This window comes from Ambystoma mexicanum, chromosome 7q (genome assembly GCF_040938575.1).
Source record: "Ambystoma mexicanum isolate Mex_15411 chromosome 7q, UKY_AmexF1_1, whole genome shotgun sequence".
Lineage (NCBI taxonomy): Eukaryota > Metazoa > Chordata > Amphibia > Caudata > Ambystomatidae > Ambystoma > Ambystoma mexicanum.
The window spans coordinates 806,314,104-806,339,431 of NC_090941.1; the positions used below are offsets into that span (position 1 = coordinate 806,314,104).

General features: G+C 43.4%; 1 protein-coding gene across 1 annotated transcript in view; it reads left to right on the plus strand.

Annotated features, from left to right (window-relative positions):
* Positions 1 to 25,328, plus strand: part of TRPC6 (transient receptor potential cation channel subfamily C member 6) — a 1,461,060-nt gene that overhangs the window by 591,706 nt on the left and 844,026 nt on the right. Inside the window, exon 4 of the mRNA XM_069639093.1 lies at positions 23,612 to 23,776. Coding sequence (XP_069495194.1) covers positions 23,612 to 23,776 — 165 coding nt within the window. The remainder of the gene's footprint in view (positions 1 to 23,611; positions 23,777 to 25,328) is intronic.

The following is a 25,328-nucleotide window of genomic DNA, read 5'->3' on the forward strand; positions in this document are numbered from 1 at the left end:
AAGGAGTCACTCATTTCTTTTGACCATTGTATTTCTCTGTTCTCCCGCTGGGCCTCTTTGCGTGCTTGTAGTAAGGGCCTGGTGTATTCTGTGTAATCTAGTATCCATGCTCTGCAATAGCTGCACATTCCTAGAAATTTTCTTTGACCATTTTTGGCTCTCTTACTGATGTGATCACTTTTACTCTGTCAGGTATTATCTTTTTGCCATCCTTTGATATCAGCTGTCCCAGGTATAATACTTCTGGTTGACAGTATTGTAGTTTCCCTCTGTCCACTTTGTAGCCTTTGCGGGCCAGCAGTGTTAAGAGTGTAACTGAGTCCTTCCTGCACTCATCCTCATTCTGTGCGCAAATGAGCAGGTCATCTACGTACTGAATGATTGTACTCTCAGCTGTCAGGTGTCCCAAGTCTTCGTGGAGGATGCGATTGAATATGCTGGGACTCTCACAGTAACCATGTGGCAACCTGCAATGTTCATATCTCTTCGCCCCTAGTGTAAATGCTGTCAAGTATCTGCTTTCTTCTGCCAAGGGAATGGAGAAAAATGCATTTTTCAAATCAAGTACTGTGAAATGTGATGCGTTTTTTGGGATACTACAAAGTATCGATGCAGGGTGCGTGACAAGAGGAAACTCTTTTTGTATGACGTCATTTAGTGGGCGTAGATCCTGGATCATCCTACATGCCCCTCCCTTTGCTTTCTTGATCGGGTAAATGCAAGTATTACATGGGGAATTTGAGGGTATTATTATTCCCTGGGCCAATAAGGCACTTGTCGTTTCCTTTATCCTTTTCCTCAGGCAGGATTGCTCCCGGTTTAAGCTTTATTGTGACTGGGGTAACTCCGTGCAACAACCCTACATCATGGGGACCCGTAGTCCACGAGTTGCTTGGCACTAGTTTCGTGTCATCATCAAAAAAGGAAGGCGGTGCTCCTACCACTGCCATCAACTGTACGGGCACTTGTCTCACTTGTATCAAGATATCACATGGTATTGCCATCTCCATTATTATCTCATCGTCACTTTCTGACTCAGAAAAGAGATCCTCATCTGATAGATCACGTAAGGCAATGTCAGCATTGATGCACAACACAGTGCGCCATTCACATCCATCTATGTCCATACCAATTACTGCAATTCTTTTGGCTGATATCTGTACCACATGCAAATCTAGAGATATCCCTGAACCAAGTGCAATGTCTGGGCGAACTATTGGGCGGAAGATGAATTCTGTTGGCACCTGCCATTCTAAGTTTTTTAGCTCAGGTACTACTCGGGCTAGTGTTTTCAATCCTTCAATGAACACATTTGGATTTACCGGCATGCCATGTATCTCTGGTGCTGTTGCTCGCGCATGTACCACCAGCATTACACGCAACGGGCATATTCCTGGGGTGGAGCAAACTATTCCTCTTTCTGTGAATGATATAGTCATATTGAGCTTGCTGAGAAGGTCCCTTCCTAGCAAGTTGATAGGTGACTGTTCATAATAGAGTAGGGGTGTCCTCACTGTTTTACCCCCCACTGTCACATCCAAATCTTCTGTGTAAGGAACTTCAATGACAGCCCAAGAGAATCCCTGCGTCTCCAACCTACGATTAGATAGCGGAAACCCGCCTTCACGTATGCATGATTTTTCGGATCCCGAATCCACCATAAATATGAATTGCTTGTCTCCTGTCTGCGCCCCCACTAATGGTTCCTCCACTGCATTGTAGGTGGTAGATAGAACGGGACACGCAAGTGTTCCCTGTGGGCTGTCCTACGCTAGTTGCCTCATGGCTCCCCCTTGACTAAAGACATTTCCTGACACTACTGCCACACCGCTGTAGGGGGCTGGGGCAGCTGCCCCATTTGCAACTGTTGCGAAAAGGTTTCCTGGTGTGTATTGCATAGGTTTGTCGTTCTGTGGGTGGCCCTGTGCTCTATTGTGTTGTACTGGTCTTTGGTCTACATACCCTTGCTCTTGTTGCCTCTGCTGTCTTCCCATTGGAAGGCTGTATGGGCTTCCTGGGTGGGGGTAACCGTATTGCTCCGTCTCCTGAAATCCGTTGTTTGGTCTGTTCCTGCATTCTCAGGAGAAGTGTCCCCACCTCCCGCAATTCCAGCAGCTCCCTTGTGCACCTCTGGGACCTTGCCCCCATATCCTCCATTACCACCGTACCCCTTCTCACCCCTCTGCGACCCCTGTACCCACCTCGTCCCCCTCGAGGGGCCCAATCTTGCCATTGCGGACCTCCGTACGGCTCCTGTCCGTTCCACTGTGGTTGCCCCGCTCCTGCCCAATTCGCTGTCATCCTCCCCTGTATTGCTACCAGCCCCTCCTTCTCCTCTTCTCCGTCCCTGTTATGTGGGAGCGCCTCTACTGCTGCAGTGACCTTCACCAGTTTCGTTTGCACTAACTTGGCCTCATCTGCCAATCTTTTTTGTGCTATTTCTTTCTCACGCTCTTTTATTCTTTTGCAGTGGTGGACTATTATACTCTGTATTTCGGGCCACCCCTTCGCCTCAATTCCTGCAATTTTGTCAAGTGCTTTTTGTACCTCTTTAGGCAGGCCTCTCTTTTTTATGAAATAAAATAAGGATGTTGAGTGATACCAGGACGTGCCCGTTTCCGCTCTCCACATCTCCTGTACCCGGAAAATGTAATCCATAGCATTTTCCCCCTCATTCATTGTACATTGCATAACCGACTGTAAGTCTGGGGTGTCTGGAAATGTTTCTCTTAATGCGTCTCACCCTCGTTCTTGCACTGTGCTTAATGAGGCACCATCATGGCGGTCACAGTCTAGTGTTATCCCCGGGAAACCAGCTTTTACCCACACTCTATCTGCTTGGTCCCCAACTGCTGATACTAGCAGGCTTTTCACATCACCTACCGCCAAAGGGACTCCAGCTGCACGCTTTTCAAATGCATATATCCACTTACCTGCCCCTCCTGACAGCGGTGGTAACAGCTTTAACAAATTGGCCTTATCCATCTGAGCCCAGGGTATGTAATTTGGTCTCCCTCCTCCCCTGTTAATCAATGGGAGCTGTAACTTCCCCTTTGTCACTTTGCTTGTACTCACCTTCGTTCCTTTCTTTCCTAATGGAGCCATTCTCCCGAATCTATTCCTTAATCGCCCTGTCCATTCCTCATCCATTGTTCTCCATAAAGATGCACCATCCATCCTCCCACTTTCTCCTCCCATTGCCGCACTTAATCTCCCACCTTCTTCTTCATTGTCCTCCACATCACACCACAAGTCCTCTCTTCCCCCTGTGACCATTATTTCATCATCAGCATGTTCACTCACCTCATCTAGTTCTATTATTCGCGTGGGCTCTTCTTGTATTCTGAACAATATTTCCCCCTTCTTCCACCCCTCCTCAATTGGCTTGTCATGACCCTGTGCCCTTGGCGTTTGCTCTGACCGGGCAATATTAGTCCCACTCTGCTCACAAATATTTTTAATTATTGACAATTCTTCTCTTGCTAATGAGAGCCTGGAATCTAAATCTTCTGTTAGCTTTTCTATATCTACTGTGGGTGTACTTATCTGTCCACGCTGTCTATGGCTCTCATATGGTGGGGGTGCAGTCGGGCCATGGGTCGTTGTAGCTGTAGTTGGGGGCACATATGTGGGGTCACTATACCCCTCTGTGGGCACCGGTTTATTAAGTTTCGGGTACAACCATGTTACTTCACATAGTTTTCCTTCCTCTATCATCTCTTTATCATCTTTGGGTATCAGTGATGGGTTATCGGTGGTGGATGGCAAATTGGTCCCTAACTCCTTCTTTTTGAGAGGGGGCACTTCTTCAAACAATCTCCAGAGGTCTAATATCTCCTTCCTATTGTGGAACTGCTTCCCCTTATATTTAATAAAAATGCAGGTAGCTACCATATCTAGAACATTTTTGTCGAACGATCACCTTCTGGGCATATTTGGGCAGTCCTTCTACCTTTAACTCTGTGACCCACTGATCGTGGTATTTTCTGATGCGTTCAGTATACTCAGGTAAACTCTTACAAATATGGGCCAGGGGTGTTTCTGCCCCCATGGTATGTGCTTGGCTTATATATCACTATATATACGTACGTTTAAAAACCTGTGCGTTTCCAACACTTGAGCAATATGGGAGTGGGTGTGTCCAGTTTATACTTTAAATAACTTAGGTGGCACATACAAGAGCAAACCCCCCTTTTGCACACTGCCAATATTTTCAGCACAAAAATTCAAAAGAAACAGCTTAATTCATTGGGCTTACCACCTTAGTATGTCTCATGGTCACACTCACCATGACCACACCATAATCATACGCATTTTACCATTCACGAAAATCATCATAAGATGGCTACGTTTTGACACATATAATGCATATACAATGCTAGTCAACACTCTATTGGTAGTTAACCCTTAATCTTTTCCTCCTTCCCTAGTTGGTCCCTTCTTTCTTTGTTTGGTATGAGGTCAACCTTTAGCTTGAATCTTTTTTATTTTTTGCTCAGTATTAACCTATTTTTATTCATAGACCCAGAAAGAATGAAAGAATAGCAGTTACTAATATATTCACTGTGCCTCCCTTTTTTACCAGACACCTTCATCTTATTCTCCACTTGTTCGTATATTCCCAGCACTAGTCAAGATAGCACTATGCGGCGCCGCCTTCTACCCCCTTTCAGAGCTAGGTTGTCGTCTCTTTATCTCTTTTCATCTTTTGATCCTAATGGCCATATGCAAAAAAAAATAAAGGAAATGTAGAATAGCTTTTAGTGGGCCCAAAAGTGTCCCATTTTAAATGACCTCGTTTTTTATCCTGCTCCCTTCCCCCACTCCCTTTATGGTCACTCGCACTGAATACTCACGTGCCTATCTTGAACCGAGAGTCTCTGAACTGGGTGCATCCAGGCGGCGCTGCCCCAGCTCCTGTGAGCGGTACTCAAAGGGGATTTTTGAAACGGGATGCCGTACCCTTTCTCTATTGAGTGCGCACTTGTAAGCGCACCAGTCGCCGTAGGCGGGTAGCTTTCCGGAGCAGGCGTACCGTGCGTCTTCCTTTTCGACCGGAGATGTTCATGCCAGAGGGGACAGAAGGGATATAGTAAGAGATGTAATCACGCAATCGGAGTCACCAGTGAAGGCGAGCATCCCCAAATAGCACGGTTTTCCCCTCAATGAGAGGCAATAATGGACTCTCCCAAAAGTGGGAATAAGGCTAGGATCAAGTGCGGGTGAGCTTAATGGAAGTTTTATCTAAGTCAAATAGGGCATGCAAAGAACTCTGCAAACTCCGAGAGCGCTCTGCCTGACAATTGCAAAGACAGGCGTTTATATTTACAAAAAGTGTCATAAGAACCTACACACTATAGGGGGCACACGTTCATGGGGATTGGGTGGCGTTGACTAACTATATGAGCAGCTGTGATGCGTCGCTTCGTTGTTGGTGGACAACGCCGGGTGCCAACGTGGGGTGGCCAGGTCAGCTGGGCTCATCCGGGAGGTGCTGCCAGGCCAGACGTGGTCAGTGTCATTGATGGACGACTTTCTTGGCTTTCTGCCCTAATGGCCATGCACACCCAATTAATTCAATACTGCAATGTCAGTTGTCCTGGAAATCCTACAATAGGTTATTCTACAGGTTAATACAACACAGGAGGAATGCACATTGAGCGGAATACTTTGACGATACATCAATACATGGTTACTGTTTTCCTGTTGACTAGGTATCATGGGTCATGGGGTCGGGTCACAGGGCACGGGGTGAGCTGTCCGAGTTTTAGGGCTCGTTAGAAGTAATGACGGATGCTTTTACACAATGTTGGCACAATATTAGGTGTCATTTTACAAACGCCATTAATCTGAGGTGAACTGGTGGGTCGTGGGACCTATCGGGGGCACCTATGGCCTTTGGTTATGGCCAGGTTTTACTGCTGGGCTGTAAATAATTCAGGTGGCTGGCCGTGGCCATGTGGGCTGCGGGGGAACATGAATGCTTGAAGCGGCTCCAGCCGAATTGGGGGAGCTTGGGCCTCTGCTTTCTCTGGCAGGCTTCAATAGGAAGGGAGGGGAAGTGACCTTGGATATGCCCACGATGATAACCTTCTCGTATGCAGCAAATTGTATTGAAAACAAAGGTATTCGTATAATGTATAATGCTTATTAATTTTCTAAAGGTTACACGTCTACTTTCTTTGCACCTTTACATAATCATTTCAAATATGTTAACTATACCAACGTTTCTATTAATCAGTACAGGGTGAGTATTTGCAAAAATAGCAGCTCTTGCATTATATGGTAAACACGATACGTGAGGTAGAATTAGGGTTGGTGGAGTACGCAGGAACAACAGACCATTATGGTTGGCAGCACTAATACACGTTAAACTCATACATTCACATTTGATTGCATTCTATGTATCTCTTTAAGCAATTTACATGAGCTCACAATACTATCGGGCTTGTGTTCCTTTTGCACTCTAGCAGTATCAGGTTAGTCATGGCATAAGGACTTGGTATCGCTCTCTTTACATTACCCCTAGAGAAGCACATAGTAGGAGGCCAGGGGCACTGGGTGTTTGCACATAACTGAGGAGGTTTGAGTATCGTGACCATTTTGTCACATAATAACACATTCTTATATTCTTACAGTGTTTGTAGATTTTTGACAAGGGGTCGTGCAGAAGGAATATCATTGTGATGCAATATACATATATATATATGTTCTATCCCTAGGGAGGTGTTATCTAAAAACCACTTTGTTTTTACCTTTATTGATCCATGTTTGTGTTCAACCTTAGAATGTTTGACTTGGCTACATTTATATTCAAGCCATTTAGAGATTGCAATAGTGCATCACGTTGCCTCTGTAATCTAATGGCTGTTTAGTCTAGGAGGACCAGATCATTAGCATACAAGAGTCGCTGAATGGGGCTAACGCCCAAACTGGGCAGAACACTTCTAGCTTTATCCATGTGGGATCCTAGATTAGAAATAAACAGATGGAAAAATATGAGTGCCAGAGGGCATCCCTGCTTTAAGCGCCAGAAAGTAAATATTGGCGTTGACAGCACCCCCTGATAGATTCATTGAACTCTCAAGGGGGTTTGACTATGTAAACTATGAATTTTCTCAGCCAAATATCTTGGACATTCCCACAATAACAGTTTCTCCCAAAATTGCAGCCTGGCAAGAGTATAAAATGCCAGTTGGAAGTCTATAAAAGCAAGGAAAGTGGCATGTTCTTAGAAAACACTCTTTTGTCGAATAAATTAAAAAGAAAACCATTTAAGCCCATTTCTACCCCTTTTTACAAATCCTGATTGATTAACATCATAAATCCCTTATGCAGCCATCCATCTCTTTATTTTTAGTAATATTAAAGCAGCATATATTTTCCCTGATGGGTCTAAAAGAGTGATAGGATGGCAATTCTTTGGGACCGTCCTAGCTCCCTTTTAAAAAATGTGAATTATCACAGCATGTTTGCAAGATAAGGAATATGTCATGTCTTCTCAACTTGGGTAAAGATCTCCATCAAGACATTTTTTATTTATTTTTTTTATTTTTTTTATTTCAGACAGTTTATACAAACTTTTGAAATATAAAACTCCAAAACAATAAATCACAGTATAAACTAATTCTAAAAATAAATTTCCAGATATTCTTTAAAAAGTAGAGAGAAAGCAAATGAAGAAGAGAAACAGCACTCTTAGCACCAATTCTCATCTGCTGCAGTAGAAGTTTTCTTTCTGTAATGGACGTGTGACACGGACTCCAGCATCTTTTGCAGCTGTTCTAGGAACCTCATAAGTGCCAGCGTTAGTGATTTACATTTGCTGTTATGCATTTGCCTCCACCAATCGTCCTCGTTATAAGTCAGGCATTTGTCCAACTCTTTCCCCAGAAATGTCCTGCGTAGGTCTCTTAGGCTGTGGCAAGAGAGGACTAAGTGTTTTAGGTTTTCCTCCTCACTTAAGCAGAATCTGCAGCATGTATTTCCCCGGCTGGATAATTCATCTATGACTTAGAATTTCTTTAGTTTCTAAAAGATTTAATCGAAATTTCAAGTAAAGCCTTCTTATACGGTTACATGGTGCACTAATCATGTATTTCGGAAGAGTGTTGAGTTTTTTTGCTTCACTTGGTGAATTTTTCATACATTGGTGATTTGATCGTTTCTCTCCAGTTTCGATCCAATCAAGTTCCAGCAACTTTTTCTTTAGTGCATTGGGGTTATTCCAGAGTTTTTTTTCATCTGTGCCCAACTGAATCAGGATGTCTTTGCATTGTTGTCTCCATTCTGTTAATGCAGTTTTCCTTTGCGCTTTCCGCTCAATTAGAACTTTAGAGGCTGTTAATCTGCTTCTTATTCGTAGGTCTTTCTGAATAGTGTTAACGTGTTCCAAATTCATCTTGCATTCAGAGTGGAGACACCCACTTCATACAATATGCAGGCAGTAGGACAACTTTGGGGAATCTGGAGAATTTGCTTCCAGAAGGAACCCTCACATCTTGCCCAGATCTTTAAATCACAACCAAACATGTTTTCAGCTCCGTAGGTTAGTATAGGACTAACCTTACTCTAGTAAAATTTTCTTATCGGGATATAAGAACATTTTCCGTATTTTTTTTGCAGTATTATTCCCTGTGATGTTAGTTGTTTACAATTGCTTAGGAGTTTTTTCTTCATTGGTTCGTCATTTATACTGGAGTTTACTATTTTTCCTAGGTATCGTGTGTATGGAACTTTGTTCAAGTTCTTTGATCCGAGTGCCCAGCTTGACCTGTTTTGACCTGGTAACCTACCCCGTTTTCCAGGACTAAAATTTCTGATTTTGCTAAATTAATGTCCAACTCTAGATCTTCTGTGAAGGTTTTTAATGTAGTCAGTTTTCTTTGTAGGCCAATGGGTGTGAGATCTAAAATGACCATGTCATCAGCATAAAGGATGTGATTTATGTGAGTTCCATTCACCGTCGGAGGAAATGACACAACACTCTCTAGGGCTAAGCCGACTTCGGATATCTAGAAGTTAAAGAGAGTGGCCCAAAGGGGGCATCCTTGCTTCATCCCCTTTCTGTTGGTATAGGGTTTGTTAAATTTCCCAATCTATCCTGACGAACATGTATATGGGTTTCAGAGAACAACTCTTTGATTGCTTGAATCAGGCTGACAGCACACCCTCTTTCTTTGAGTTTTGTCCATAGCGTTTCACGATCAACACCGTCGAATGCATTAGCCATGTTGATAAATGCTAAATAGACTTTTTGACCTGTTTTGATTTCATCTATTTTCAACAGGTTTAGTATGAGGAGATTTAGACAACATCCTACTCCTTTAATGAAGCCAGACTGTCGAACATAAAAGATCTTCTGTCGTCTTGTCCATTTCGGCAATTGGGCGAGAAGCAAAGAGCTACTTTTTTTGGATACATGATCGAATGTCATCTCGATCGATGTTAAGCTCCCACAGATGACTTGTTTGCAGGATGGGACAGGTTGATTTTTTCACTTTTTTGAATAAGTGCGTATAATGTCTTTCCCACTCTTTTTCGTTTACCATATTCGTTAAGACTGCATTCTCGGGATTCTCATTTATTATTGTCCAAAAGCCTTGTGAATTTCTTTGATTCAGTGCATTCAGCATTATCTCAGCATCTCTTTGTTCAAGCGTGGCTCTGTGCACTTTACACCAGTTATTAAAACCGTTTTTCGCTTTTCTTATCACACATTTGCAATCACGATTTATAGAGGTATGGATTCTTCTTAGTTCTTTCCTAAGCTCTCTTTTTTTTTGTGCGACTTGAGGGTCGTACTTGTGTCTTTGATAAGTGGATTTGTTTTGGGCATTTTTTCTCTTTACTTTGTAAATTTCGAACAAAGATGATATTCTACCGAATCAGTCAGGCTTTGCTCATTTTTTGGTCTCATAATTTCAGTTACTGCTATGATGTCATTATTTCTTAATCGCAGTCTATTGTGTCCAGGTCTACAGCAATTTGTTGGTGCCATTGCTTGCGATGTTGAGGTTTCTTTCGCTTCCAATCAATGGTGACTACATATGGTCACTTTGTTTGGTCTTTGTGACTTTAGGGAGTGATATTTCTTGCGCCATTACTTCGCATACAAAAATATAATCTATTATAGATTTTTGGGGGCCTCTTTCCCAAGTCTGCTTTGGTGGAATGTCTCCCATTATAGATCCGTTCAGCATTTCCAAATTTCCATTCATCATTTCCTCAAGCCATCTTTCACTTTTCAACCTCCCCTTGTGGTTAGCCTCTAATTTTGATCGCTACACTTCTATCAGCTTCAAGGGGAAGTCTCCACACAATACGATTTGAGCATTTGGATCTCCTATTAAGATGTTATCGATAGAATCTAGAAGATCATCCTCACATTTTTGGTGGGTTGCTGGAGTTGTGTTGCAATAGACATTTACCACGTAAAGAATTTCTGATGTGGACCTCGAAGACTCTGATTGTTCGAGACATACCAACTGGAGGTAAGGTGACATAATCTGGGATGACTTCATCCGAAACGCGCAGTTTCGTTTGATGAGGATTAGTTGGCCCGACATTGGGCAACCCTTTTTTTTGGTAATTGCTGGATTTATGGCGGTGTCAAAGCCCTCAACACATGGAGTTCTAGCTAACCCTGTTTCCTGTAAACATAATATGTCGGCTGTCACTAGGATTTCCGGGAGGGACTTAAGAAGATGCGAAAACCATCTCATATTCCAGGTGGCAAGCACAGCATTATTAAGTTGGTCTCGGCATTAGCTCTTAGGTGAAACATTTAAAGTTTTTGCTATCCATGCCCAGCGATTTGTTTCGTCTTCCGATTTCTTGGCTTCCTCGGTCACAGAAAAATCAGTTTGTCTACCCACTGTGTTCTCCACAGTTATTTTGATTTTCTTTTGTCTTATTTCCTCATTTGAGATTGAGGTTTGAGAGACCACCTCCTCAGAGGTAGCATTTGTATTCTCTAGATTGGCAGTTTTATCTTTCATCAGTGATAGGTTGCTGCACACTTTTGCCTTTCCATTTTTATTTACAGAGTTTGGTTCCATGGATTTGGGGCGCTCATTACTCGCCGGGGTGTTATCAACCTGGTACACTTGATATCCTGAGTGCAACTGCTGTCTCCCACACATCATCACGGCGTGTGCATCTTTCTTGTCACCAATGTGTAGCAAGACAAATTTTCGATTCATATCATCGATAATTTCCACACGATCAATTCTTCAGCTTTTTATTGATCTCAGAACAGGAATTTATTGAAACAGCTGTAGTATGGTGTACCTGTTCAACGACGCGTCATTTTTCTTGAACTCAATCTTTTGATCAGAATTCTAAATAGCTGTGTTACGCATGGGACATTCGGAGTCGGGGGGGGGGCCTGGTTTGGAACCTGCCTGTCTACCTCCTTCATCTTTTTATTGGATGCCTCGTTGTCAGTCTCATCAACGTTCAGCTTGTCTTTTCGGGGCTCATCGCTGGTGCTGCTTTGAGGTTGATGTTCATTTTGCACTTGCGATCTAGCTTTGGTGTTGCATAACTTAGTCTCCATGTTACGCAAGCTTAAACAAGGTTTTCTTCTAGTGTGAGGAAGGGTTGAATCGACACCGCCTTCTCAGTTCCACTTTTTTTTGGCGTCTGGGGCCACAGCTTGCCTCACTTTTGGGATTCCCTATTTTACGGCTGCAACCTTGAAGGATTCTGACCACGTTCATGTTTCGGACTGCTGGCTTTTGTCTCCTTTCTCTGCTTCGGAGTGGCCGGTTTTCTTTCCTCTTCTTCATCCTCTTCGGGACTACTGTAGGTCGACATATTCAGCAACTGTTCTGTCTCATCCTCTTCATCTTGAATCACTAAAATGTCTTTGCTCTCCTTCATCAATCCACCATCCTTCGCTCCACTATCCATTGATTCTTTGCTGGTGGGTTCTGCTAGATCCCCCCCAGCTTTATTTTTTGTGTAAACTGTGTTGTTGAGAGTAATATTCAGAGCTTTTATATTTCTGAAGAAGTTAGCAGAGTTTCGAGAGTTTTTATTCTTTTGTGCTTGCATATTTTTTGTTTTTTTCTTGCATTTACCTTGCTTCATTTCACTGTCCAAACTTTTGGGCTTTTCAAATATGTTGAGCCATTCTCTTTCTTTCTTATTCGCCGTGGGTGGTACAGACTTATTTTTTGATGGTACCGTCTGGGCATCAGAAAATTCTGGTCTTACAGCATGGTCAGCCTCCAGGTGTTGCTCAGCCTCCTGCTCTTTTGAGTTTACCGGATCACCTGATGGCTCTTCAGTGGCAGACACATTTCCTTGTTCACCGGGCCCGGCAGTTCCCGCTATCTGTGCCCCTGCTTCTTTCTCGCTCCGCTTCACCTGGCTGTTCTCTCGAGCGGGACTAATCGTTAGTTCTTTCTCATAGCAGCAATTATGCTGTGGATTTTTCTTTATCATTTCGGCCATATAGAAAGGATGATGCTTTTTTGTTTGGAGGCCTTTTGTGTTTTCAGGTTCTTCCAGGTTGATCACTAGACCAGTGGGAGGCCATTTATCGGCCGGTATTTGCATTGAGTCAGCCCCAGCCCTTCCATCTCATTTATTTTGCAGCAGAAAGAGAGCTTGTCTGGTGACTTCAGCAAGGAGTCTTTTGTCTTCTGAATTATTTTTTAATGACTCTTTCAATGCTATTAAGAAGATGTCATTGCCTCTTCTGGTCATCGTGATTTGTGACATCATCTCCACCATGTCTACTTTTAGTTTTACTATTTTTGAGTTAAGTAGAGCAACCAGAGTCGTTTGGTCACGTAAGTTCTCATTTAGATTTTCAAACAGTTTTGTCAATGGAGCCACTGCTATTGTGGTTGCAGACATCAGTATTGGGCTTAACTCAGAGATTACATTCTCAATTAAGGCGGGCATTGTTTGTTGACATCTTAATCCCTTCAAACATTGGATTTTTGAGCCCTGTTGAATCCTATTTCTTTTTACTGGTGGGTTATCTTCATCGTCCGAGTCAGAGGAAGAGGACGTCTCGATCTCTTCTCATTCTTTCTGTGGCATTGGATGTGCACACTCCTCGTCACTTCCATTTATGCTTGTTTTTTCCTGGCCCTTAAAGCATTTCTAGGCGCAGCTAGCCTCGTTATCTGAACTTGCCGCACGCATAGCTCTTTTTTGGGAGGTTATGATTTAATCATTTCTTGCCTCGAAGGACAGCGTATTCAGTTTGAGGCTCATCACTTCACTGAGGCTCTTGTTCCTGTAGTGCGTTTTCAATGACATGGGCAAAGTTCTTCCACATGATGTTGAGTTGGATACTCTCATGGGTTGCGCTAGTGTGGAATTCAAAGCTGCTAGATCTTTTATTACTTGGTCAGCAATTACTAATGAGTTGTGACGGCAGGGGGGCTGAGTGTGGTTTGGTGCATCATTTCCGTCATTCCAGGAGTCTAAGTGCTTCCATACTTCATCAATAGTCCTTTTGTCGCAGATGCTGGTCCTGTTGCTTCAGGTATCAGTTCAAGACGTTGGGCGTCAGCCAACACCTGGCCAGCCTTTGGGATCTGGTCCCTATTTATTAGGTTGGTAGTTGGCTTTTTTTGTTGCTCTGGCATATGCATCGCGGCAACCCTCAGCCATGCCATTAATTTTAATGGGGGGACTAGCCCTCTCGTTGGTTCAGTATTCAAAGATTGACTCTGAGGCACCGTGTTGGGGCTTTCACTCATCGAAATTTAGTTGGAAGATGTTAAGTGTTCTATGAGCAACCTGGCGTCCAGTGACCCATTAACAGTTTTGTTCATCTCTGTGCTTGAGGTACTGCAGCTGGTATTGGGTTTTAGCCCTTTTAACACTTTTAACACTTCTGAGTCCACATCCGCATTGCAGACCTTGGACAGATTCCCAGTTTGTTCACTTTGATCTCCGTGAGGTGGTAGGTTTGGGCGGTTTGGGTGGGGATCGAGTGCAGCATTTAAGGGCTCATGGGCGCTGCAGTACTCACTGTTCCACGGCATGCTCCACGGCAATGCCGTTGTCTTTATTCAAGCCGTCTCACTCCTATCGGGAGAGGTAACTGTTCCGTGGGGTATGGGGGGGCAGTGTATTAAGGCAGAACACGTGACTTCCGAGAAGCAAGCAGCGTGTCCTGGCGCATGCATAGGCTCGCTCTCAGTCACAGATTTATTACAAGAAATCCCTGGCTGCCCAGGCACCCTCGCCCCCTCCCCCTCTCTGTCTCCTTTTCTTTCACTTTCACTTCCAATCTCTCACATTAGTGTAATATCACTTAAGTGTGATGCTCGGTGCGCAAGGTCTGCTGCAGAAGTTCCATCCGAAGTGGCGGCGGGATTATCAGCGGAGAGCATTGTTAATCTGTCTCCGCTTAGCGGCTTGTCGCCCACTCGGCTGCTCTGGTTTTGGAGAAGGGGCGTGGCTTCCATCAGAGCACGTTTAGCCTGAGCGCGAGTCGCAGGGATTCCAGTGGTCATACTCGTCAGATTGCAAGGTCAAAATCAAGTGCGCCACCACAGCACCCATGGCTCCCAGGGAACACAGGTAACACACTCCAGCCACACTCCTCTACGCTCCGTGTAGTGCTGGGGGTTTTGAAGTAAGGCTCCACCTTTCCACAATGGAGGCTGAAAAAAGACTGTAGCAAGTCACCACTAGGCAGCCCACTCCACAGGTAACACAATCCAGCCACACTCCACTACGCTGCGCGTAGTGCTGGGGGTTTTGAAGTAAGGCTCCACCTTTCCACAATGGAGACTGAAAAAAGACTGTAGCAAGTCACCACTAGGCAGCCCACTCCACAGGTAACACACTCCAGCCACCATCAAGACATTTGTCCAGATATCAGGATGAGCTCAGCATTAAATTTGAAAGTCCATCCAGACCGGAGCTCTTGATAAACTAGATTTCATAATCAAGCACAAGGTATCTTCTCTATCGAATTCAGACAGCCGTGTATCCAATTTAGGATTCATCTAATCTTGCTCGTTATGTGCAATGTTCTTATACAAAGCAGTGAACTAGTTCCCCATGCCTGCTCCTCTATCAGATTAGTCTGCAGAGCAGTCTACATGCTGTCACCCTGCTTCAACAATTTCCATATCTCCCCAGATTGTTTTGTTTTTGTTTACCCCCTTAACCAATTTTAAAATGTAAGTTTTAGTCTTTGGGGCTCTTTGGGGCTCTTTTACCATTACTTTTATATTGGTCTGAGGGAGATTATGAATTTCCTGTTTCAAACGCTTTTTCTGATTCATATGTGTACTTTAACATGCTTATGTTTAAAGTAGCGTCACCTCATTATCGATGGTTTGGCTGCAAGCGTCAGTAGAGCATCCATTTACATTAATAGGAAGCCAATTACTCTATTTTCATTGCTTGCATATGCATTAACCAAAGATTTATGCAAATGTTCAACTTGGTTCTCATCCCATTTGAATCACAATCTACCCTAATTAATTTTCAGGGCTGGTGGCCAGTAGTCTTTAATCGAAGTAACCCTTGGGAGCCACCAGTTAGTGAGGAGAGTAGCGTGATCAGAAATATAAATGGAAATACTTCCAGAGACAAAGAAGTAATCTATTAGGGCTACCTGGTTGCCTCTCCAACATGTGGTTTTTGCCAGAATATCATCTTTTACTGCTCCATTAACCATGTACAGATCTCTCGCTTCATCAAACCAGCCCACTTGGAGCCTTGTTCCCTGGCCTGTATTCCACCCATTGTTTGGGCTGGGAAATCTCCATCCAATTCAGGACAAATTATGTTTAGATCCCCTCCCAACACAATCGAGGAGATGTCCAGGCCATGTAGAGTAAGATCTAAAGATTCCACTACAGCATTAAGAATAACTCCATAGCGGCTGCAGCAGTATTACAATAGATATTAAACAATGCTGACATCCCCAAAGATGATCCCCCTGTTATTGCCCATTTTAACTTTGATATTTGGATACATGGATTGGGATGAAACCATTCATATAATGATAGCCTACTCGCAGTTTGCACAGCTTTTAATAACCCAGAAGACGGTCTTCCCTATAGACCTTTGAGGGCAAGCATTAGCAGAGTAGTAAACCCATCATTTACCGGCTTAGAGTTAAGACAAGTTGCTTACATTTATATTAAATCCATAGTTGCAAGCAGGGAGTTTGCCAATGAAATAAATGGGCTGATCCTCTTGTGGTTATGATCACCGTGATTGAGTTCGTAGGGAGATCTAGTTAGTCTTTGCTCAGAATTAAGGCAACCAGGACCATGTATCTTCTTTTAGTGATATTTTTTTAGAATTGTAATCTACTATAATGCTTCTATCTGCCCCTTCTGTACCGGAGCAGGTGATTTTTGAACAAGAGTAATTATTGCTGGTATTAGATTTCAAAGGGATGTATTGGTCTTTAACTGACATCTCTTCAAAGCTGACCTATTGACTTCCGAAAGATAACAACGCTTGGGCAATAATAGCTTTGCTGCTTCAAGTAGATAAGACCTAACCATTTTTAAGTTTATGTGGAGACATTCCCGATCTTATTCATGTTCTGAACGAATTTCGACCTGGTCAATGTCTGCATGTTTCTCAAAACAGGGATAGTGTTATAAGTCTAAGCACATTTGAGCAATTTAGGATAGTGTTGTCCCTAACAATTGGAGTTCTTTCTAATATTAAGCATGTACTGGAGTCATCATCTGAATGCTCAGATGAAAGCGTCTTCGGTAGATCATTTATCTGTCTCCTGCACTTATTTCTCATTCCCAGTCTTTTCTGTTCCAATGTAAGAAATGTCATTTCCTGTTTAGCACTTACATTCATTTTCATTTGCCCTTGTACTTCTATATTAGCTGGTTTGGCCGCAACTTGATTTATACCAGTTTCATCAATGCCCTATCCATCCTTCATGGGGTACTGTGATAGATCCATCAACTCCCTCAGCCCTGCTTCCTCATTGATGTTAGCTGGTCCTTCAATGTCTGGTTTTCTCTTAGCAGGCCTGTGGTTCACCTTCCGCTCCTCGTTTTGATTCTTCGTAGAATAGTTTTTTCTGCTTAACCATTCTCAAAGGCTTTAAATGAGCTTGCAGCATAGACAGCACCTGCATACATTTCCATGAGCCATACTTACTGTTCTTCACCACAGCCTTCTGAGTTTTCGATTTCTTAGCCTTATTTTCCCCTTTCACTTTGGGTTTTGCTCTTTGGTTAAAGATAGCATAAATTGGTTGTCACTCTTCTGCTTGCATGTCATTAGACACGAATAAAACAGAAGGTGGTGTATCTAGGTTAGAGGAGTCCATCGGCCGAACCACTTCCTCTGGAGGGTTAGTATATGATACATCCCTGGGTTCTATATTATGTAAGGCTATAGACAGGTCAGGATTTAACTCAGGATCAAATTGTGCTGAATATTCCACTATTTTGCGTAAGGGGTTTATTCAATAGGCAATCAAAATCTGGCGGGTCTTATATACCCTTCAATGCAAGAAACTGTGGGGGGCAGTTCGGCAAGCAATAAAGCTTGGCCGTTGATCTTAGCGTTAATCGATTTGTATAGCTTAACCAAGGTGATAAATTCAAAAGTTCAAAGTTGGAATCGAGGTTTGAGAATGGCGGAGCTCCCGTGTTGGATTTACCCTCTAGGCCTGTGAGAATTGATTAGAATAGCTAGATGCCTAATCGTCTAATGAGGATGATAAGTTGGGGTATAACCCTGAAGAGGCAGTTAATGGCAACTCCTGGTCTTGTTCATATACCTTGTAATTCTGCAACGGTTGCAACATGCTTCCCCACTTAAAAAGTATTTGTTGCAAATTGCATTCTTCCATTACTTCTCTCCCCAGAGCCAGATGCTGCTCCGCTTCCAAGTTATTGATATTCCCTTTCTGAATAAGGGTCTGTTCTTCTATTAGTCTATTTGGCAATTTTTCCACTTAGAGAGGATTACTACTTCCTCGCCTCAATCCTATTTCCAGACCCTGGGCTCTCGTTTCTGACATCAAGGTTTCCTCCACAGTCACCACTGGTGGGGCCCCTTGTAACTCGTGTGCTAAACCTGTAACGTTCATCTGTTTCTGGAAAAATGCAGTGATTTTTGGGGTTGATGCGGTTTGCATAGCTATTTTAGATGTTGATAGGGAGGCAAGCTGAAGATCTGTGACGGAAGTATACCAACTAATGGAGATGTTAAAGCCGGGATACAGTGAGAGTCATTTTGAACTGGACCATCCTGAGTCTGAGGTGGTTGTGTAGAATCACAAGACATGGATGTCATTTTACTGCATAGAGCACACTTGTATGATATAATATTCACACAATCAGTTCCAAGAAGTGTCCAGCCGAATTAGAGCTAAATGCAGTCAACAATGATCATGTACTTACCCCCTCGGCGCAGTTGATATGGGATGACTGTCGCAGACTACCTCGTATGCCATGACACTTCATGCCCTGCGTCTTTCAATTAAAGCAACAGTACACTGCAAAATCATGCACAAGCTCCAAACAATGTGTCTCTCAGAGAGGTCTGCCACAGGCTGCTTTACTTGCTTTTAGACTTTTATTTTATTTTCACAAGCCTGCATAGTTATGCAGCCAATTCTGTCCATAAGGTCCATAAGGACATTATAGGATACTACTTCAGGAAGCCACTGGATGATGCAGGCATGAAGTACTGAAAGCAATTGCGCGATTGATCTTCGTGCATAAGAATGTGATCAAGATACTACGCTGTAGGACCTACCGTGACTGCACCACCCAGGCAACTGGCATAACCTTAACAGATGGAACGTTACCAAGAGACTATGTTCTTACCTACCAAACTCTGGCAGTTGATACCACACACATCACACCAGGCTCACACATTCACAGGCGCAGTAGGGTTAGTGTCAATGCAGCCTTCTTCTACAGATGGCCCCAATACTGGCTGTAAACTGTCATGTTGCTAATCTTAACCTAAGCAATACTAACGTATACAGTGGGAGCAGCCTATTTTACAGTGCAGAAATGTATTAATGTGACGTCACAACACTTTCTCAGTCACAGACTTGTATTACTACAATCACGCTTGAAAGCCTCCCCTGACCACTACACTTAAATGCATTAAACTTAATTCCCAGGGTGGAAACTGCACGGGTGTAGCATTGGTCTCGGACATGAGAGCTGCATGCACTTTGCAAGTTGAAATCCTGCTTCAAGGTTGACTTAGCTACTCATAATGCTAACGCTCTCGCTTGTCTCAAAGCGTATCAGAGGGCCTCATTACGAGTCCGGCGATAACTGAGGTGGTAAAACCACCTGGTTACCGCCGGACTCGTATTACCATTCCGCCTCCGTGATTCCCGGAATTACCGGGGCATTACAACCCCGGTTTCCCGGGAATCACGGAGGCGGAATGGTGTTAATCCCCATTCCCATTGAGTCCTATGCGACTCAATGGGAATGGGGATCATGGAAACACCGGCAGCATCTCGTAATGCTGCTGCTGTTCCCTCGTCCGCCTGTAGGCGGGCGGTGTTAAACCCGCCAGGTCAGACCTGGCGGGAACATCACCTCCCGCCTGCAGGAGTTGTGATCGCCCGACATGGAAACAACGGTAGCGGTGGGTTTACCGCCACCGTTGTTTCCATACCGGGCGATTTGTATCTTTAACAAGTATGGGAATCTTGACTGAGTTATGACAGGGTGACCCCACTGATAAATCTAGCTTACATGAAAGAGCGCAGCTGCTGTCAAAGGCTGATATAATGAGGCTTTGTTCTTTTATAGCAGGATGGGTTTAGTAAGCAACCTTGACCTGTTCAGACCACCCCTCACATTGGAAAGCATGTGTCCTGTTGGATATAAATGCATGGGGCTCAGAGGGAAGGGGGTGCTCGGAAATTGGTGTCTTGTGTTGCTGTTGGGTTTTAGCTGTCACTGTTTTCTGCTATTAAAGTGTTCACCTATCCACCGGACTTGTGAGGGATCCATTTTCCTCTACACTGCACACTGCCACCAGAATCCACAAAGGTGTCACTGCCCCCAAATCCTCACTCTTCTTCTGGGGCATAGGCCCATTTATCTCAAATCCTACTATGACAACATTCTCTTACATCATACAACCATTACATGACACCACATACAAGACATCACTCACTCCAGGCTCGCACACACAGGCAGGTTTGGAGACGAGGGGAGAGTCAGTGCAGACTTCCAGTCTGTTCTCAGCCTTTGATGAGAGATGGACATGGTCTTCTCTACTGGAGGGAATTCAGACAAAAAGGCTTTGGATTCAGGTGTCCCAGTAGCTGTTAGAAACACCTGTGGAAGTGGTATTGGAAGGTGGATGGGATCTGAGCACATCAACATCAGGAAGCTTTAACCTTTTGGAACAAGTATGTTCTATGCCAGATTGATAAAAAGGGCGTATGACGGCACCCATGTTACTAAGGCCCATAGATGGTACCCTTGTTATGTGAGCATGACTAAGGGAGCCATTTATAAATATAGGCAGTTATGCTTCACCAGCCGTCTGCTTACTGTTCAACACCTTGTTCTGTACTGCAGGAAGTCTCCTGAAAGGCCTGATTGGTTGTTGTCTCTCTTGTTTTTACAAGTGTGTTTGTGTTTTATGTAGCACAGGCCTAGCTTGAGATCAAAGGAGTGCTGTACTAGAATTCAATGACCAGGACGACAGTAACAGTGCCTCCAGAGTGGCACAAACAGATTCACCAAAGTCTGGCATTGGAATTCCATGAATAGCATGGTTTTCAGTTTTTTTCCAGAACTGGAGGAGCATTCAAACTGTCTTGATTGCCACTGAGATGGTGTTAAAGTATGCCATTGCAATGCAGTAGAAGGACTGTTTCTTGGACTATTCCCTGCGGGCTAATGTTTCCAGCCTAGCAATGGTCCATTGCCTAGGGGAGAGCAGTTAAGTTTGCCCACGAGGAAGGCAAGAGTCTGCCTTGTAAGTGATAATGGCATTTTTTTAAAGGATCCTGCCAGGAATGGAGAGCCAGTGAACATAGCACTGGATGGAGCGATGTGGTTCAATATTTTGGATCGATGATAAGGCAGGCTTTGGTGTGATGGACTGTTTTGCGGGAAGCCAGGTGTACTATGTGAAGCTCATGGTTAGCCCAGCAAGAAGGATATTAACCCCATCAATGTGTGTAATCAGGAGAGCCTGTACCACACTCCAGAATTCGTAGGGAGGCTTAATCCTGTGGAGCAGCATGATCTGGTACCACCTGGACTGGGCTTTACGTTGATGTGGTGCTGAAAGAATATAGAATATGTTGTCCATTACGAACTGGAGTAATTTGGCATACAAGCAAGTGGGGGGAGATGCAATCCAGGTGCATCTCGTTCAGCCATCTTTGCATTCTTGTTTGAAGGTGTAGCAGAGGAGCATGAGTTTCATTTTGGTTGGGCTTAGATTTATGTATGTGCTTTATCTGATCTTTTGTGTATTCAATTATCTTGATTGGCTTTTCCGGCCTATGTTAAATGATCCAAGACTATTTAAAACATCTCCATCACTGAGTGTACTCTTCAAAAAGAGTGTGTCCATTATTCCCACATCATTTTCGAGAAGCAATGACAAACGTTCTGGTTACAAAAATGACCTTACTTGTGAGCAACAGCTCTGCCATGCCGTCAATAATATGTTGAGGGTCACCTCTAAACCTACCATTCAAATTTATATAACCTAAAATTATTGGCCCTTTTATTCCCAAAACACAATGCCCACATATCTGAATCAACACCAAGTACATCACACAAATCTACAGCTTCATATAAAGACCCCAACACAAGCCCCTGTCACATTTGCATCTTTACAGGTAATCTTATCTGTTCTTCAGACATCATATGTTTTTCTTAAGTGATGGCTTGTCCCCACTACTGAGAGCTCATCATATATTATAACTATGTCATCAGTACAAAACCCCCATTCAAGCAAAGTTGAGGATGTGCAGTACCTTTGTTTTGTAGAATTTGTCCACCACTTTTTGTTTCATGGGTCTGCCACGGCATGCATTTTAACCTTTGTTCCTTATGCTTTTCATGCCCTGCCAAGAGGGCGGACAGGGCCTTTAATGGCCCGCTCCCGCTACCATATGGAAAAGGAGCTAAGTCCCTTTTCCATGTCTATGGCGGTGGCCAGACGGGAAGAACGCCGGGATGGGAGTGCAATGCTCCAGTCCCGCAGGTAAGTGCAGGGGTTGAGGAGAAGAATCGGGTAATTTTGGGGGCAGAGGGGCAACAGGGAGAGGCTGCAGCCTCCCCGCACTGAAAGAAAAATAAAAGGCGACACCCTGGGAAGGAGCTCAGGTGTCTGGAACAGGGGGCTTCGATTGTGCATTTCCACCAGCTATTCCAGCCACCAGATTGGCTGAGTGCCCTTCCCCGGGTGCGAAAAAAACTGTATTTTGTTCTTATGTGGTTGTCAATCTATTTCTTCCCAATTATTGCTTACCCTCACCCTTCACCCAGGGCAATGCCATGGGCAGATACATGTGTGACTGGCACACTTGATCCGTACTCCATACATAAGGTCTTTTAACCACATACCTTTTTACGTGTTTCAAAATGACTAAATACCAAAGACCATCCCTAAAGCTCGCCCACCACAGCACACAAGCTCAGCCAGAACCAGGAAGCCACAAGAAAGGGTGTGCTTTGACCAGAGGCCAGATTTACTAAGTCACTGCATGCCTGGGGAGGGTCTGGGTCATTATAAGGCCTGAGGGGGGTTTCAGAGGGTTGTGCCCCCAAAGGATCAAGCCAGGGTGACAGGGTGAGTGGATTCGGGGGGGAATGAACCACAATGTTGCTGAAGACCTCTCCAAATCAGCCTTAAAAATGCAATCTATTTTGGGTTTGACCTTCAGCATTAATGTTCTTGAAGTAGAACCATACATATTGATATCCACCGTAATTATTATGTCATTGCACACCTGCATGTATGTACCTGTCCTGCAGTTACTAAATACTATTTCTTCCAGTTATGACAGCAGGCCTATAGTAATGAGCGTTCTGGGAAAAGTGTCTTATCTAATGCAGACATGCTCTTTAATATTTTGTATCATTGCCGGATGTTTTAACATGTTTATCTGTGATTATACGTACATCTTCTGCTTTGTGTGTCAGAACAAAATGAGGGAGTGATTTATATAACTCGAATTTTCATTGTTTGCAACTGTCTATGAGGGATTTCTTTTTCTATTTTAGTCTTTGTATTATTTCCATGAATCCTATTTCTCTGTTCTCAGATTTCTTGCATTGGTATTTGCTTCTGTCATCATGGCAATGTGTGATTGTGTTATATATTTTGTATATCTCTGATTGATGGACTTTAAGTAGCCACGACTCTGAAATAAAGTCAAACAAACCGATATAAGGTCCTGGACTTTTTATATATGTTCAAAGCTGCGAGATTGGTCAGTGACATTCAGCTTAATGCCAACCTGAAATCAATTAGTTATTCCAAATGATAAAAAGTTTGCTTGTATACACTGCAGTATTTCATGTCGATGCTTCCCTCCACCCAGCCAATCAGTTAAATGCATGCCATGTATTTTAATTTCATTCCATTCTCTGTTCATTTTATTTCCCCTTTGCAACAGTTTGTAGCCCATCCAAACTGCCAGCAACAGCTCCTTTCCATTTGGTATGAGAACCTGTCAGGATTGCGACAGCAGACCATCGCAGTCAAATGCCTTGTGGTCCTGGCGGTCGCAGTGGGCCTCCCATTCCTCTCTGTTGTTTACTGGGTGGCGCCATGCAGCAAGGTATGTTTGCAAAATTGTAAAGTGTGACAGTTTGGACTTGCATGACGTTTTAGGAATGTAAATTGAGTATTGTGTTGCCCAGAAGAAAAGTGCAGATCACATACTCTTTTGTTATTGGTACATTTGGCACATGGAAGAATCACAACAGGGCATGCTAGTGAAGGGTGAGAAGTAAGATGCAGACTGAAGGGGAAAAACAATTATTCCAATCTCAGGCAGTTACAGAATTTTTCCCTTCTTTGGAAATTAACTATAATGCTGCAAGGAATGGGTGCCCTCAAACCTCGTTTTCCATGGAGTTTAGTTTTGAAAACTCTCCTGCAATTTGCAAACTTTCAGGATGAGAAAGGTCACTTCTTTAAGGCAGGGTGTCCCTTTAAAAAAGTAGATGCCAATGTTCCCATGCCACTAAACATTTGATTTCTTCTCATTTTTTTTGCTCTGACTTTTCTATTGTTCCATTTCTCTATTTGGTCAACCTCTCGCTCACACTGCCCCACTGAAATCAGTCTTCAATGCTTCTGTTCCTCTTCTCTATCTTCTTCCTCCACAGGATTCTATTGTCCCTTCGGTATCTGAACTATAAATCGAGAATAAATGCATTGAATTGAAATCCAACGAAATGTATTAATTGAAAGTAATTTCCATCGAAATGCACTTTCATTGAATACATTTAGTTGGATTTTCGATTAGGGTTAGGGTTGGGGACAGGGTTAGGGTTGGGGTTAGGGTTAGGGTTGGGGGGGTGCCCTTGGAGGTTGGGGGTTGGAGGGAATACCCCCAATAAAGAAAATGTTACATGAAGCTGCCCAGGATCATTGCTCTGGATCATATTGAGCATTTAGTCATCAGTGGTAGGTTTAGTCGCTTCAGGATGACCGTGGTTGGTATTTACGGAAAGAGCTATGTCTCTAGAGCATTGTGTAACGTCATATAATCTTTGGTGTGTGTAAGTGACTTCAATCCAGCACTCCAAATAAGTCAATGCCTAATCTGGGAAGCCCAATGGAAGCCCTTATTTATATATTTTATGTCAAAGTTCTTTAAATCTAGATGATGAACCCTTATATAACACCCCTCTCTTTAAATATCCCCGACCTCGCTGAGCCAAGAAGTAGGTTTGTTTTGCAAATTAAAAGGTTTATTTGAAGAATTGAACAGTATATATATCACACTTTTATGAATAAAATAATATCTTAATAGCACATTTATTAATATGAACAGTGAGCAGCAATGGGTAATATTACGATATCAACAATCTCTTTAATCAGTTAGGAGTAGGAATAGAAAGGATAAGGTAGCAGAGAATACTTTGTATGATTCAAGGAAATGCAAGGATTTGAAAGAATGCAACACAGAAATAAACTTGATATGATTTCAAACAAAAGATAATATGATCACTGTTTCCCCTGTGACTACTCACTCCCCCCCACTATGCAATATGAATAGATGGAAATTAGGGCACACAGGTTTCAGGGATACAATTAATAATGCAGTTCAATCCCAGTTCCCTCAGCACGCTTATGGAAAACATGTACGCTTTTAAATCAGG